This window comes from Nematolebias whitei, chromosome 6 (genome assembly GCF_014905685.2).
Source record: "Nematolebias whitei isolate Nwh7 chromosome 6, NemWhi1, whole genome shotgun sequence".
NCBI lineage: Eukaryota > Metazoa > Chordata > Actinopteri > Cyprinodontiformes > Rivulidae > Nematolebias > Nematolebias whitei.
Genome location: NC_056503.1, coordinates 44675784 through 44692792, shown reverse-complemented (window position 1 = coordinate 44692792; position 17009 = coordinate 44675784). Strand labels below are relative to the sequence as shown.

The window sequence follows — 17009 nt, the reverse complement described above, 5'->3', positions numbered from 1 at the left end:
CTGCAGTTTGCCTACAGGGCCAACAGGTCTGTAGATGACGCAATAAACCTGGCTCTTCACTTCATCCTGCAGCACCTGGACTCCCCAGGAACCTACGCCAGGATCCTGTTCGTGGACTTCAGCTCCGCATTTAACACCATCCTCCCTGCTCTGCTCCAAGACAAGCTCTCCCTGCTCCATGTACCTGACTCCACCTGCAGGTGGATCACAGACTTCCTGACAGACCGGAGTCAGTGCATGCGGCTGGGGAGAGCTGTCTCGGACACTCAGACTGTAAGCACAGGATCTCCACAGGGCTGTATGCTTTCCCCCCTGCTTTTCTCCCTGTACACCAACTGCTGCACCTCCAGCCATGACTCTGTGAAACTTATTAAGTTTGCAGATGACACCACCCTCATCGGGCTCATCTCGGACGGTGATGAGTCTGCATTCAGGAGGGAGGTGGACCGGCTGGTGACCTGGTGCAGCAGCAACAACCTGGAACTCAATGCCCGGAAGACAGTGGAGATGATTGTGGATTTCAGGAAAGCCACAGCCCCTCTGCCTCCCCTCACCTGTAATGATACCCCCATCACCACTGCAAATTCTTATCGGTTCCTCGGCACCACCATCACCCAGGACCTCAAGTGGGAGCCGACCATCAGCTCCCTCATCAAGAAGGCCCAGCAGAGACTGTACTTCCTGCGACAGCTGAAGAAGGCCAAGCTGCCGGCCAAGCTGATGGTGCAGTTCTACACGGCCATCATCGAGTCCATCCTCAGCTCCTCCATCACGGTGTGGTACGCCGGGGCCACTGCCAGGGACAGACTCAGACTGCAGCGCGTTGTGCGCTCAGCTGAGAAGGTGATCGGCTACAGCCTTCCATCCCTCCACGACCTGTACGTCTCCAGGACTGTGAGGCGAGCAGGTCGGATCACAGCTGACCCTGCTCACCCTGCACACGGACTGTTTGAACCACTCCCCTCAGGCAGGAGGCTTCGGTCCATTCGGACCAGAACCTCCCGCCATAAGAACAGTTTCTTCCCCTCTGCTGTTGGACTCCTGAACACTCATAATGCTACCTCATAATTTCTGCTTTGGTCACATTACATCTGTATTATAACTGAATATTCCATCTGTACTGTTCTCTAAGCTTTTTTATTGTTTTCTATTGTATGGGTGTACATATGGTTATGTTATGTTTTTAATTTTACTTTATTTGTGGGTGTACACAGGCTTATGTCTTATGTAATGTTCTCATTTTTACTTAATTTTTACTTTATTTTACTTTATTACTATTCGCACCTTATTTCGAAGCAAATTCCTAGTTTGTGAACCTCGTTCATTGACATGGCGATAATAAACTGATTCTGATTCTGATTCTGAAAAGTAAAAGTAGCAAAACACTCACTGAAAGCTAAATCAACTAAAAAACTAGATAAAGGAAGGCAAACATTAACTTAAAACTTCAAGGGCACAGAAGACTAGCCAAAATTTAAAAGAGGCAAAACACAAACTAAAAGCTAAAAGTATTAAAACAGTCTAAAAGTGATTAAGTTAGCATCAGTTAATATAATTATTAAAGCATCATTAATGAAAATGTTCTTTGGAAAAGTTTTAAGTTAAACAGCAGAACATCAAATATATTTCCTCCACATTGTTTTTTTAATTATACTTTATTTCTTCTAAATGTAAAATTGATAATAAAAATAATAATAAGACAACGTTTGTCTGCTGCTCATCTCCTCCCTCGTGTGTTTTTCTGGTTTCAGGGTGGATGAGTTCGGTGCTGCTCTTTGATAAACTCTCTCTTCAGCCACCACAGAGCAAGAAGACATGAGCCGAAGACCACAGAGCCCGCCGGCTCTTACCAACAAGCTAAAGCCACGCAGCTGCAACAAGAACACTGATATGCACTTTTTTCTTATTCTGAACCATAAAAAACATCCAGTCACATCAAAGTTGAAGCACAAACGGCAGAAAATCAACACAAATTTAGAAACGAGTCGTTTTTAGAGTTAAGATGCTAAATTTCAACATTCAGATGTTCGAATGCTAAAATCTCATCAATCTACACATTTAGGCCATGTTTAACATCTTTTATTAGAGGATAAACATTTAATACAAGGTAAATAATGTTAACTGACTTGATGTTAGGGATCTTTTACTTTAGTGCCTCTAGATTCTCAATAAAGAGAAAATTAACGTCAACGCTGAGTAAAATATTTCCAGGACGAAAGTTGATCTGTTTTCTTAAGTCCTGCTTCCATCACTTCAGAATAAAAAATAAAAAACACACACGCGCACACAAAAAAGGATTGTTTTGTTAGATAATAAGCTTTTTTCAACAAGTTTGATGTTGAAAGTTTACACCAAAAAAGTTTTTACAAGAACAAAGTCACGAGAAGTTCTTTTGAATCTGAGAACCCGGACGCTTTTTGTAGTTTCACAAGAAAATGAGCTCAAAACGTGAATTTGGTGGAGTTAAATCAAGTTATTCTAAAAAAAATGACTTCAGTTGTTCCTGTCTGCCACCAGAAGGCAAATTATGTGTCTGTTAGTAAAATATCCCAACAACTGAGATGCTCATGATTGGATGTAAAACTGGTCAACCGTTGAGTCAACCTGATTCAAGATGGCCACCATAAAAAAACAAGAAAAGGCAGGAACGGTTAATTGTATAGATGTTGAGCTAAGGTTTGGGGAGGTAGTAGCTGAGTCATCCCAGCACTACCAGCGAGCTGTTTGTTTGAAAATTCTTTCGTTAACGTCCGCAGCTGTCACTTTTCGTAGCGACCCCTCTTCAAAATGGCCGCCTCAGTGAAGACGTTTTCAACATCGAGTTATTTTTCTGACAAGCTTCAAAATGAGCCGGTTTGTTGAAATGTGTCGATTTACCACCAGGTGCCAGCTGGGTTTGTTTACGAGTGCCGCTTCAATAACTGGATTGTCATACATTCGTATGGACGTCATCGGGAGGTCAATTATTATACGAAGGGATTTCCTGGTGCCATGTCAGCAAAGAATTATCGGACAAGTAAAAGATAAGACGTAAAAGGATCATTTCTGAAAATACCTTGTTTAAACACTTTGATTTAAAGACCATTTAGCATTTTATGCAGGTTTTTATTAACTCATTTCACGTTAATGTAAAAAAAAAAAAAAGATATTTTTACGTTCATTTTTCACTGCAGCCTCGTTCTCATTTTACAGCAGAGACACAAATTTTGAGGTAAAACTCATTTTAGTAGCCGAGTCATTCCGAACACAAAATGTGAGCATCAACACATTTTTCAAATTCAAAGCTTTTTGTTATTTTTTTAAAAGTACAGGTTTCAGTTTTTAGAAGTCGGTCAGCTGAGTGCTTAGTCAAACATCAGAAAAATATTTGTCCTCGTCAGGTCAGAGTTTTCGTCACTATGTTTTTTTTTTGTTTTGTTAAACGAAGAATTTCACTGAAAGGAACAAAAATCACTGATTTTTAACAAATCAAACAAAAGAAAAATACAAAAACATTTAGTTTATTGACAATTTCTTACAAACGCATTTCTTTATCAGAAAAAAACAACAAAATAAAAAACGGGTCTTCAGGTCGAAGTAAGAAACGGTTTGTTGCTCCAGTCCACGGCAGTTTGTTGATCGCGAACTTTAACGGGAGACGACTCGGAACGAGGAGGAATATCTGTTGGACAAGGAAACAAAAACGTCCCGACAAATAATCCGTCGGCGCTTCAGCCGGAGACGACTTCGACCTGCAGAAAGAGAAAACAGCCGAAGTGAAGACGCTACAAACAGCCAGAACCACCTGCCGCTTGTGTTAAATGCACCATGGAACTCCTTCGGCTGGTCAGATATCAAAATATTTGGCTCGTTCAGCTGATGGGAGTCGACTGGTTTTTGTAACTTTGATCATTTTTTAAACATTTAGCTCGATTTAAAAACCTTTTCTCACGAAAACACGCTGAGATCTTGAGTTCCTTCAAAAATTTCATTCAGTCTGACTTTGAAATCAGCTTCAGCTATCCTTTAGAGCCTCTTTTACATTTAGCTACTGTTCTGCTGCTACTGCTTTGGACAAGCCTTTAGCTGCTATTACATTTAGCAGTTCCTCTACTTTTAGCAAGGCATACTACAAGGCTACTTTTAGCTTTCAGCTAGCCTTTTACAACTACTAGATACATTTTGGCTACTTTTAGCAATCCTTTTGCTACTTTAATTTAAGCTAGCCTTGTGCTACCTTAGGTTTTAGCTAGATGTTTTCTAACTACAGTAGTTTACTATGTTTAGCTTTTAGACAAACCTTTGCTACTTTTAGCTGGCCTTTTCATACTTTGGCTTTTTGCCAGCTCTTTGCTATTAGTTTTAGTTAGCCTTTTGCTACTATTACCTTTTAACCAGCTCTTTGTTACTATTAGCTTTTAGCCAGCCTTTTGCTGCCTTCAGCTGTTAGTGGTCTTTGCTGATATTAGCTTTATGCCAGCCATTTGCTGCTATTAGATTATAGCCAGCCTTTTGAAACTATTAGCTATTAGCCAGCCTTTTGCTACTATCACCTTTTAGCCATCTCTTTGCTACCATTAGCTTTTATCCAGCCTTTTACCTTCAGCTTTTAGCCAAGTCTTTGTTACTAGCATTTAGCTAACGTTTTGCTACTTTAGCTTTTAATTTTTAGGCTAACAGTTTTTTGCTACTGTTAGCTGTTAGCCAGCTCTTTGCCATTAGTTTTTAGCCAAGCTTTTGCTACTTTAGCTTTTAGACAGCCTTTTACTACTGTTAGCATTTAGCCAGCTCTTTGTTACTATTACCATTTAGCTTTTTTTTGCTACATTAGCTTTTAGCAAGTCTTTTACTACCATTAACTTTTAGCCAGCTCTTTGCTATTATTGTTTAGCTAGACTTTTGCTACCGTTAGCTTTTAGCGAGTCTTTTATTACCATTAGCTTTTAGGCAGCCCTTTCCTTCTCACCTGCCACCCTGTTCGTGCGGTCAGTTCAGGATCAGTTTGTGCTGGAGATGACTCTCAGCTACTACCACACCAAACTATAGCTCAAAATCTGGAATCACTAAATAAATGAGCCGTTTGGGGGTTTCTGAGGTTGATTAGCTGAAATAATTTGGCTCATTTAGCCACAAACAAACAAACCCGACTCACACTAGTGCTCGATGTCTGCATCCTCAAACTGTCCAGCCTCCATCGCTGCGGCGTCCACCTCCATGCCGTCTGCAAGACAAAGCTACAAGTCTAAAAGCGTCTGTCGCGTCATGCTGAGGAGACTCGTTGGCGTTAGACCCAAACCTTCAAAGTCAGCCTTGGTTTCCTCGGTTCTCACTCCGGCCATGTGGTACTGCTGGCTGACGGACTGGGCCAACATCCCCTCCAGCCTCTCCAGCGTAGCCTGGCCCTCCTGCGTGAGCGCCGACAGACCCTCGTCACACGTGTAGAAGGTCGGCACGTCGGCATGGCCGTGCTCTGAACGGGCAGTCACATTTAAAACATAGGAAGTAAAAGTTCTGCTGCTTTATTGAAACAAACAAAACAGACAAATTCACTCCTGTGAGCCGTCAGCTCAACTAACTCCTCAGTTTCTGCTCCTACAGAAAGAACCTGCCTCCTCTGGGTGTTCTACCCTTTCACTGCCGGTCTACATCTGTCATGGTCAGCAGAACTTGGCCTCTCTGACAAAAACAAACGTTGCATACACCAACTGTTGCCAGAGTTCTTCACCAGTCAGACCTTTCTGGGAAAGTGGCAAAGAGACGAAAACTCGGATTAAATCGTAACTGGAGTTTGGAAGAGCTTCTCGGCAGCAAGTTTTGTAAAGATCCAAGGAGACCCAAAGGCTGCAAACTGCCAGGAAATCCTGGAGGACGCCTGATCCTCTGCAAAAGAACGGCACAGTCTCCCCATCTCACCTGCTGACGCTCGTAACTCCTGTTTACAGGTGTCTTTACGGTAAAGGTAGATTTACACATGTCCCATATTACTTTTTATGCCTTAGAGGAAGTAAAGAGTCAGCAGAAACAGTTTGGCTCAAGTATTTAATGTTTTTCTATAATTTACAGTGTGGTCACAATATCTGATGAGCACTTTCATATTCTGGGACCATCTATATTTCCATAATAGTCATGATATTAGTGATCAGAGTTTACTTTTTATTCTTTAGAGGAAGGAGACAGGCAGCCTCCTTCCTCTAAAGAATAAAAATTAACATCTGCCCACTAAAGTCATGAGTATTATGGAAATATAGACGGTCACACAATATGATAGTGTTTATCAGATATTGCAAAGTATGATGTAAAAATGCAACAGCGCCCCCTACGGTCACAATATACGGTGGTCACAGAATATGGTGTTAATTGGATTAACTCTAAAAGTAATCAGTTGAAGGCGTCAGTGCAGTGATTACATTTCTGAAAGTTTCACTATTAAGATGCTGCCACGCACTAAAACAGAAGTCGGCACCTCACTTGTCATTTTAGTTTAAAAACTTTGCTTGAAAAGCAGAAGTTTCTCTGTTTTAACGGTTCAAAATGTAACTGAGCTTCTCAGAGTTTTCTTTATATATCAGCGTAGTTAATGAAGATCTAAACGCTTCTCAGAGCTGTGACCTCCAGCAGGTCTGGCTTCAATCTCAGATGTTTGATTCTGAGTTTACAGCCAGAAACAAACCAGGAAAACTCTGAAACAGAACGAACGGTTCTTTACGACGACAAAGGCTGTGTGTGTTTGTGTTCTGGAGGTCCTACCTGCTTCTGTAAACATCAGGTCCAAACATCAGGTCCATGAAGACAAAAACAAATAAAAACAGAGTCATATAAATCGCACAGAGCAGTGTTTTCACTCGGAGTGAGGATTATGACAGGAAGTGACAAAACACACGAACCCTGAAAATTGTTTTCACCACAGATCAAACCCAAGCGTCTGATGAAGGTATTGAATCAAAAGAAAAAGTATTTGACTGGTTTCTACTGGTTTAGGTCTGTGTGTTTCGGCTCACCGGCCTCCTCCACGTCATATTCCTCTCCTTCGAAGTCGTTGTCGGAGTCCTCGTCTTCCGGGTCGGGGTGCAAGGCCTGGCACTCGCACATCGCTGAGAACATGGACTCCACTGCGTGAGACACACACAGAAACGAGACGTCCCTCAGCGTTGTCCTTCCAAACATCTAACGTCTTCCTGCTTTTACGATGGCTACCTTACTTTTACTTTATTTTGATGGGAACAAAAACTCACATTAGGTGTAAACAAAACAATATGGAGGCCACTAGTGGAGATAGTTTGTGACTGGATATCTGATTTAGGAACCTTAAAAAGTGTTAGTTCAGATTTTTTCAAATTGGATTCTGCAGAAAGGTTATAAACAAACCCTGTCTCAGATAACTCTTTGACTTCAGTTGTGTCTCTCACGACCTTAAAGCTCAGCTTTCCTCTGACTGAAAACATCTGAGGCTACGGCCCCGAATGTCAAGGCTTAAAAACTTTAAGTATTTTTTGTTTACTTGGGATTTACCCAAAATGGGTTTATTGAATGGCTGAACAGAGCAGTGCCGCCTCGGGCTGTTGATAAATCACAGATTTAAACGTGAGCTTGAAGAAATGGACCGAGCTTCTCAGAACTAAAATAAGTGTTGGAGCAACGCATTAATGGTAAATGGACTCTATATCTAGCATCTTTCTATCTTATCAACATACTCAAAGTGCTTTACACTACAATCTGTGCCCTCATTTACCCATTCATACATTCTGCTACATCATTGCTCTGGTCACTCAGCTACAACCGCCCCACAGCGCCAGATTTCTGTCTTCTATCATCTTCAAAAACATGACGAATTAATGAGTTTAATGATTCTCTTTGGGGCTAACCAGTTTTTGAAGCTACATACGAAGCTTCTGTGCATCATCACTGAGCCTCTGTAAGAAATCTGTTTGTTCTTTAGGCCAGAGGACGGGTCGCCGCACAAACCAGAGGTCATCGCTTCATGGGGCGGCTGTGGCCGAGTGGTTAGAGCAGTCGTCCGCCAATGCGAGAGTTGGGGGTTCGAATCCACCAGCAGTCACATGCTGAAGTGTCCCTGGGTAAGACACTGAACCCCTCATAGCCTCTGATGTGTGTCCCATCAGTGTATGAATGTGATAAAGCTCTGATTAGTCTCTTTAGAATGATTTGTTCAATTAGCTTTGTAGAGATCTAGTATAGAGCTGTATGAAAGGTTATATGAGGCACAGATTGTAGTGTAAAGAGCTTTGAGTGTCTTGAAATAAGATAGAAAGGCGCTGTATAAGTACAGTCCATTTACAATTTATCACGTTGTTGAACCGCCACAACGGCTTAAAGTTTGACACATTGACCGTTTCAGATCCATTACTGCTTCACTCCTCGACACGAAGGTGCATCGGGGTGGGTTGACTCCAACCCCCTGACCACCTCGGTCTATTCGGAAATCACACTGAGGGGGGTCAGAAGGCGTCCAAGTCCCATCTTGTGAAAGACCCTTCCTGCTGCCTTTGGGTCAAAACAACCCACGAGGCCTCCGTCTTAACACTGAGGGCAGCAGGAGAGCTGACTGTTGCTGCTTCAAACAATTTATTATTTTTTTACAGGAGCCTATTTAAAATAATTATATAAACCTTAACATCACATTACATGGTTATTCTAGGAAAAAAATGTTTGGATATTCCTGTGGGAAGAGCCCCAGGCTGAAAAGGATATATGAAAGCTAGCTGCTGCTACTTGTGCATGCTAAAACCTCTAAATTTTCATGTTAAAATTGTGTAAAACAGAACTGATCGGGTCTTTAAAATAGCACTCGCGTGAATCAAAATGAAATTTTCGATATAAAAGTCTTTTCAAGCCGATAGTAATCCAGTCTGATTGTTGGCCCAGTCAGACGTTAGTTCTTCAGTCCGGTCAGAATTTAACTCCACTTCTTTCAACTGAGGCTGCTCGAAGCGCTATCTACAGCAAGTAAGACACTAACTGGTCATAATCTCTCACCAGAACCCCAATTCAAAAGATCTGCACTATCATTTTAAATATCCACAGATATCATGTAGGAATTTTACTTTATTGTTTAAAATCAGGCAGAACTTTACGCTTGGTCGTCTTTCTGACAAAGAGCTAGTTTCTTCGGTAAATATTAAATTAAAAGGCGAGTAGATCACTCACGTGCCGTCTTGTCACCAGGTACAAATCGAATCTCTGTGATGGGCCCCTCATCATCATCACCCTCCCCATCGCTGCTGCTGCCGCCATCATCCCCGTCATCTGCTTTCTCAGTCATTTCTGCCTCATTTTCATCTGTAACAAGTGATTCACCTTTAAATACAAAATACATCACAACGTCTTAGAGAAGCCACCCTGCGCTTTAAAGCTGTTTAAAGCTTAAAGCTGCCTTTTTTTTGGTGACATCTAGTGTGAAACATTTTGTTCAATGCTCAAAAACAAATCTTTGCACAGAAAGCCACCGGCATCAAACGTTTTCCCATGAAAGAAAAGGCAGAAACAAGTTGGTGTCTGACACCCGACGTTCTTCCAAGTCAGCAGGGACAGTTTGAGCTCCTCGTACCGCTGAGTTTGCCGTTCACCATGATGTACAGGTGTTCCTGGGGGTAGGCGCTGACATCCCTAGAGATGGCGTGCAGACCGATGGAGGGATACTCGAGTGAGAAACCCATCCCCGATCCATCGAACCACGACAGGCGCCTGAGACAAAACAACAGGGGACGACACCAGAAGCAACAAAACACGTTTTAAGACATTTTACATTCATTGTTATTGCCCGCCAATATGAATAACAGGCCTGCCAGTTAGCAAAATATCTTGTGAATCAATGGACAGATTTAAAAAAAACAAAATGTTACCCAGCGTTACCACCAGAGCAGCTATTTATTAGTATTAGTATAATAATACTTTATTTGTATAGCACCAAACAAAGTTACAAAGTGCTTCACATTAATCAATTAAAACATCATAAATGACATCAGAAACACAAAAGTAGACCAGATCAACTATGGATGTAGCGTTAAATCCTCGTTAAGTACCGACCTGAGCAACTGACCTGATGTTTACAGGTGAAAAAACGCGGCACGTGCGTCACTTACGTTTCGGCGACGTAGAGCGTGCCGCAGCCCAACTTCTGCCCGTCCAGCACCGCCGCGGTGTCGGCTTGCTCGTGCCGCACACCCTCGGTGGGAGGATGGAGGTTTTTCAACAGAACCATCGTCCGCGATGCAGAAAACGTCTGCGGGCCGACGGAGACGAACAGGAGCCCGACGTAAACAAGAAGCTGTGACCTACTTGTGGACGCAAATCTGGCTAATTAGCACGAGACTACTTCTTCCGTGAATACGTGCCCGACAAGCCGGAGGCGGACAAACGGCGAACCGCTCTTCGCCCTGCTTCTCCTGGACTCTCAAACTCAGAGCGGGACGCTCAGAGAAACAGTACGGGGGGTGTTAAATCTAAAGGTTGTGCCGTTAGTTAGCAAACTAGTTCCTGCCGCTGCTCAGTCGGTGACGTAAAGATGAAATATCGCGCGTTTTGTTCGCTGCGTAAAAAAAGTCACGTGACTACTGCTACTTGAGTCACTTTGGTCTACTACGCAGATTTCACGTACAAGTTTTTACGGAATTTCCCTAAGTGGTGAAAGTGCGTAACTGCTCTAGTTAAATGTTTTATCAGATTTCCTTCAAAAGTTTGTGTTTTTCTACTAAGTATTTTTTCAATTTATTTTTTCTTTTAAATACAGTGTTAAGTGTTTATTAACAACGTTCTATATTCACAGTATAATATAAACTTGTGACCAAATAGAAGGCAAGAACCAATGCAGACATGTTCCTGTTTTTAGTTTTCTACACCACCTTATAATCTAGCTGGGTTTTTTTTCGCTACTGTCCTTTTGGTTGCCACTTTATGTTAATTTGTAAAAAAAAAAATGTATGCCTCTTTTATGATTGTCTATTGTTATCCACTGTTGTCGTCATTCTTTGTTCTTTGTTAAAATCAGGTTTCTCTTGTAAATGAGTCTCCAAGACTCAGTGGGATTAACCTGTTTAAATAAAGATTGAATGAATGAATAAAAAATAAAAAAACTAATTGAGGGCCAAGCCTTTTAAAGTACTGGTAATGCATATTACATGTGGTTTCTATACCAGAGTTTTAAACTAAGATATTATCTTGAGTAATAACTGTTACAATCGTTTTGATCGAACATGGAAAATTACATTTGTAGTACAAAAGTTAACATCTGTAAACGTACCTTCGATGATTACTTCTGAAATTTACAATAAAGTGTCTAAAATTTTAGCAGTAACTTACAGTAAATCATTTTGGTAAATCAGAAATAAGGTTAAAAAAATTACTTGATAATTTCCCTGGAGTAAAATTTGAACTCAAACTAAATCTGTTCATGACGTTAGAGATGTGATCAGAGTGGGTTTTCATGCCAAGTTGTTTTAAATGAGATCAATAATGAAACTGATAAAAGTTCCAATAAGCACACGGTTTAGTTTCTAAATGCTTGATGTGTTTAAAAAGATTTTTATGCGAGTAAAATTAAACTGTGACGACATTGTGCGACAGTTAGAATTTGTAGTGTATTAAAAATTTAACAAGAAATAACTTTTATAGCTTAAATTACATAGAATCTGTACATTTGAATTTATTTTGCATAAAGTTCAGGACTGTGAGGCCACAAAATACTAGTAACATAACTTTATACGAAATTAAATTGGGAAACTATTTTGTTCATTCGAATATATTCCATTACGATGAGATAAAAATTTGCCTCATCGTAATGGAATATATCCAGTTTCCCAATTTAATTTCTTATAAAAATGTTACTGTAAAATGTACTAACAATAACAGAGAGCTAACCTGTGGAGCCAAACAGCTAGTTGCATTCACAAATATGTAATATTGGATCATTTTCTTCAATAAATTAATGAAAGTATAATATTTTTGTCTGGTTTAACTGGGTTCTCCATCTACTTTTAGGACGTGGGAAAACCTGATGTTTTAGGTCATATTTATGCAGAAACATAGAATTCTAAAGAGTTCGCAAACAGTCAAGCATCACTGTACATATTCAAGATGGCCGCCACAGCCAACTGCCCTTGGTTACAACTTGGTCATATTTATAGATACCGAGCTAAACTTTAGGGTGGTAGTAGCAGAAACAAGTCTTTGCGTCAACAGATTTATATTTGAAATATTGTTAGTCACCATTTAAAGTCAACTGTCCATTTGTTAGCAAAATATCTTATGAAGCACTGGATAGAATGTATGACAACATTTACATCTACAACTGATCGTCTTTGGGAGTCGACCAGATTCAAGATGGCTGCCACAGTTAATCAACTTGACAAAAATAGCTACAGTTCAGACCATTTTAGACACTGAGCTGAGCTTCGGTGTGGTAGTAGCCGAGAGTCGTCGACACACACACACAGTTGCACATTATTTTCAAGGTTTGGTTAATATTTGGATCAGCAGATGACACTTTGCTTTGCTTCAAAAGTATTCTCTTTATTTAATGCCATTTACACCCTGATAAACTTTAAATACTGTGTTCAAAAGAGCTTTGTGTACTTTGGTGTAATAATACCCAAACTAAAGCTGACATTGTAGTACTCAGAACTTTAATTTTAACAAAACATACTCAAGTATAGAACATAAATAATAAGGGAGGGGGGGAGTATTTTTGTCCAAGTGTTTCTGTTTTACTGACACAAAATAAAGTTACCGGGTCACATTTTTCAGTGCCCACATTTGATTAGGTTTGTATTTAATTCCACGATGTCCAGAGCATGTGTTGTTACACACCAAATAAATAGTTTGCAGAATGAAAACTGTCCAAATCAAACGAACAAACAAAAACAAAAGACTAATCACATTTGTTCAGTCGTGCTCACAGGACTTAAACTGAAACAAAAGCTGATCTTCTCCACTCTTTCAAACTGTGACACGTTTTCCGCTGAAGGGAAACAAACGAACACGAATCAGAGCAGCATGCTGTTGAAAGTGCACATACGCATACACACGCCTAAAATACACACCATGCACCCGAACACACACTCTTTACACACACACCACACACACGATTTGGCAAAAATACTCCTCGGTGTTTCCAACAAGTCTTTCAGCGTGTCCGCTCCTCCTCAGTGGCAACTTTCACTAGAAATTTTAATTTTTTTTAATTTTTTTGCATTTCCTGTCAAAAAACAACAGTTCATAAAAATGGTGTAAAGGAGGGAAGCAGGATGAGCGCTGTGGCATTGAGTGAAAGCAAAACATCAGCTTTTATCCTCCTCTCGCTCCACGTCTGAGAAAAGTAAGGCAGGAAGTATTTTATTTATTGAATTGTTTTTCTTCTGAGCCTCTGGCAAAAAAGGCGGCTGTCCCCTGGTGAAACACTAGAGGGCAGCAGAGACGCACAGACAGCCCCATCTCCTCTGGCTCCTCACATCCACACTTCTGCAGAGCTTCACCTCCCTGTCCATCACCACCTCTCTCCTCCTCAAACACCAGCTTTAGTTCCTGGTTCGGCTCCCCGTGTGGGACGTTAAAGCGCCGGCTGCAGGCCAGCAGATAAAAACGGTAAAGGTGCGCTCCGTCCTCGCTGCCTAGGCCATGTAGATGAAGGTGTTGATGTCCGACTCGTCCCTCTTAATGTACTTGTGTTCGATGAGCCACTCGATCTGCTCCTTGATCATCTTCTTCTGAGGCAGGAACATGTTCTTCAGGATCTCCACGAGCTCCGTCTGCAGCTGGGCGTTGCTGATGCGCTTCCTCATCTTCATGATTTGGATGATGGCCTCCTGGACACAAAACACACAGATGCTCACACCAGCAGCTTTGTGTGGTTCATACACACTGAAATTATTAATCAGCGCACGGAAAAGGTGAGCGTTTTGTGTGTGTGTGTTCTTTTACCCGTCTGTTAGCAAAATATTTCACGAATCACTGGATGGATTTTAGTGAAGCTTTCAGAGCGCTATCATTCGATGTAGAGTAATTTGGGACTAACAAATCTCTTGCTGTAATAGTTTTAAGATTTGACCACAATAACGTATTTTCTAAAAACTCTGGCAAGAGAAGCGGCGGGCAATATGCATTCCTTCAAGGAGTCCTAAACCTCTTAAGTGCAGCAGTTGCTCCGGTTCAGAAGGTGAGCTGTTTGCGTTTTAAGCAGGGATTTAAAAATGATCAATAATCTGGATGGTTCAGATTAGACGCCACCACCTGTTAAACTCAGGGTGTGACACATACGACGTATAATCTTAGAATGGACAGGAAGCCAGGGCAGGGGCGGCTGTGGCTCAGCGGCTGAAGGAGTTGTCCTCAAACCTGAGAGTCGAAGGTTTAATTCCACCAACATGCAGTCACATGAGTGTTCCTGAGCAAGACTCGGAGCACCTCGTGAGCTCCGATGTGTCCCATCAGTGGACAAATGTGATCTGAAAAACACATTAGCCTCTTCAGCAGGATTTACTCAGATTAACTTTGTAGTCCAAACTGAAATGGGAAGCGGACTTGGAGGAACCCATATCAGACTCAATCTGGGGAAGGATCGTTAAGAACATTCACTTATCTTCAATCTGCCTGAGACATGCTGTAATTCAATTCAAGGTGGTGCACAGGCTGCACTGGTCCAAGACAAGTTGTCCAAGATCAAAGCCAACCTGGACCCAGCATGCAATCACTGCAAACAAACTCCAGCTACACTCCTGCATACATTCTGGACATGTCCCAAAACTGCAGACTTTTTGGAAATTTATATTGACACCTTCTCTGGGATATGTGGCAAAACTGTTCACCCATCTCCACTCATTTCAATGTTCGGGGTGGTCCCTGTGGATACGTCCTTCAGCAAATGTGAGGGGGATGTGATTGCCTTTGGCTCTCTTCTGGTCAGGAGGCTAATTTTGTGCAACTGGAAGGACCCACACACCCCAGTATATGTCCACTGGATAAAGGAGGTGATGCATCACATCCATTTAGAAAAAATAAGATATGCCCTGAAGGGATCTGTCAAAAAATTGTTGGGACACATGGCAGCCTTTTGTGTTGTACGTACGTCAATGCCTGTTTTATTTGTTTGTGTTTGTTTGACTGATCCGGTGTGGGAGGGTTCTGTGTTCTATGTTGTTGTTGTTGTTGTTGTTGTTGTTGTTGTTGTGTGTTTTGAGAAGAAAAAAAATTCAATAAAAACACTTTGTTTAAAAAAAAAGAAAATCTTTGTAGTGGAGCGCTGCATGAACGTGCATGGAGGCAAACGAGGGCTCAGACTGTTGTGAAGCGCTTCAAGAAGCCTGGTTCGTGAGAACGGTGCTGTTTAAACAAGTCCATCGTTTACGAACCTTTCTCGTTTGTTTACACAGAAATTCTCTTGAACGGACCCGTAGGGTTCAGCTCGAGCTGCTGTTATTTTGGCGCGTTGTTTTTGTACCATTAGTGCTTAGTGTATTCTTACTATAGTGAATGTAGTATATTCTTAGTTCATGACTCGGATCTCTTACTAATGTTTTTCTTTATAATTTGTGTTTTTGTTGGACGTAACTGGGACCCTGTGTACATAGTTTCGTCCCACCTCATGTACCACATTTGGTGTGTATGACAAATAAATCTCTCTGACTCTGATCCTTAATTCTCTCAAACTCAGACTGCTCAGAAGTACTTAAAAGAAAACCATTAAAAATACATACTGGTACCCAGCAGCCTGATCTATTTAGAAACCTAAACCATGACATAAGGAACAGGATTCTTAGTTTAAACCTAAAAATACAACTGTGTGTTTCGCTTCAGGACGAGCTTTTAAATAGATAAAAAGCCAAAATCCAACTATAAGTTTAAAAAGAGGTATCCTCGTTCAGTTTTAAAACATTTAGTGAGTTTGGCGTGTAGTTAACGATATATTTTCCAGTTTTAATTGTGCTGAGGACACAAAGATCAGACGGAACGAGGCGTTCATTAAACCTCAGTAAAGGAAATAAACGGAGCTCTCCTGCTTACGGAGTGGCGTGTGCAGGTGAAAAACTTGATGTTCCTGAAAACCTTAACTTGGAAACAAAGCAGCTGTTCCGCTGCAGAAAACGGGACAATTCAGCAGCTCCGTCAGAACCAGAACACCCCTGGCCGTTGTGTTTTCAAACCTGAGTTCGGAGTATTCGGAGCTGAACGATCCCTTCGTTCTCCTCTTCTCTCATTCGCTCCGTCGTGAGCTGCAGCCGACCGATCAGATTGATCTTTCCTCGCTTCTGCACTTTGGAGTTTTTACTGCGAACAACCACGACGACACAAACAATTTACCGCTGAGTCACGTGAACAACCTGCAGTGAACTGACGAGCAGATGTTGTTTAAAGAAATATTTCTCTCAGCATCTTCGGCTGTTACGATGACATAATGGTTCAGAAGCAGAAACAGGAAGTAAACATGACATACATGAGCGAAAAGTCCTGGTTGACGTAGAAGATTGTGGCGTCTGTGAAGTCTTTTGGCGAACTAACAGGCGGGTCGTACGACAACACCTGCCGCTTCAGTTTGGGAAACGCAACCAGAGACTGAAAGAGACGGAAAACAGCACGTCAGCTTCAACACGGTCGACGTGAACCGTTTTAACTTACCGTTTAACTGGACGTTGATCTATCTCACTTGATTTTGTTAATTTCATCTGTCGCTACTGTCCAGATAATTTGAGCTCTTATGTATGGTTTTGCTAGTTACTTTTAGTTTAGCTAAATTTAGCTTTGAGCTACAGTTTTGTTGAATTGAACTTTTACCCACTTTTCTTCTATTTTTAGCTTTTAGCTGCAGTTAGCTTTTAGAAAAATGTTTTACTGATTTTTACTTTTAGCTACAGTTGAGCTAATTTTAGCATTTAGGTCAGTTTTTTTTTAGCTTTTAGCTACAGTTTTGCTAAATAAATTTTTTTTGCTACTATTCTTCTAATTTTAACTTTCAGCTGCAATATTGCTACAGTTAGTTTTTAGCAACTGTTCTGCTAATATTTGTTTCTAGCATTATTTTACTA

The 17009-nt window shown here is 41.2% G+C and overlaps 3 protein-coding genes across 5 annotated transcripts in view; 1 reads left to right on the top strand and 2 right to left on the bottom strand.

Moving 5' to 3' along the window:
* Window positions 1-1819, top strand: part of aqp11 (aquaporin 11) — a 7543-nt gene extending 5724 nt beyond the window's left edge. Inside the window, exon 2 of the mRNA XM_037677895.1 lies at window positions 1752-1819. Coding sequence (XP_037533823.1) covers window positions 1752-1819 — 68 coding nt within the window. The remainder of the gene's footprint in view (window positions 1-1751) is intronic.
* A 1745-nt stretch (window positions 1820-3564) lies between these two features.
* clns1a (chloride channel, nucleotide-sensitive, 1A) lies at window positions 3565-10570 on the bottom strand. 3 transcript variants are annotated; one of them, XM_037677658.1, is made up of 8 exons: window positions 10080-10570; window positions 9545-9681; window positions 9145-9294; window positions 6978-7088; window positions 6727-6732; window positions 5276-5449; window positions 5132-5200; window positions 3565-3731 (listed from the first exon to the last, which is right to left on the bottom strand). In XM_037677658.1, the coding sequence occupies exons 1-7, from the start codon at window positions 10196-10198 to the stop codon at window positions 5133-5135; spliced, it is 765 nt and encodes a 254-aa protein (XP_037533586.1). In that variant the 5' UTR covers window positions 10199-10570; the 3' UTR covers window positions 3565-3731; window position 5132. The 3 variants fall into 3 exon arrangements, with proteins under 3 accessions (XP_037533586.1, XP_037533588.1, XP_037533587.1); XM_037677660.1 differs by having other exon boundaries at window positions 9145-9276; XM_037677659.1 differs by lacking the exon at window positions 6727-6732 and having other exon boundaries at window positions 5276-5452.
* Window positions 10571-13298: 2728 nt separating this feature from the next.
* Window positions 13299-17009, bottom strand: part of LOC119410975 (cullin-5) — a 30271-nt gene continuing 26560 nt past the window's right edge. Inside the window, exons 16-18 of the mRNA XM_037677894.1 lie at window positions 16421-16539; window positions 16131-16254; window positions 13299-13796 (exon numbers count right to left, since the gene is read on the bottom strand). Coding sequence (XP_037533822.1) covers window positions 13602-13796; window positions 16131-16254; window positions 16421-16539 — 438 coding nt within the window. The 3' untranslated portion in view covers window positions 13299-13601. The remainder of the gene's footprint in view (window positions 13797-16130; window positions 16255-16420; window positions 16540-17009) is intronic.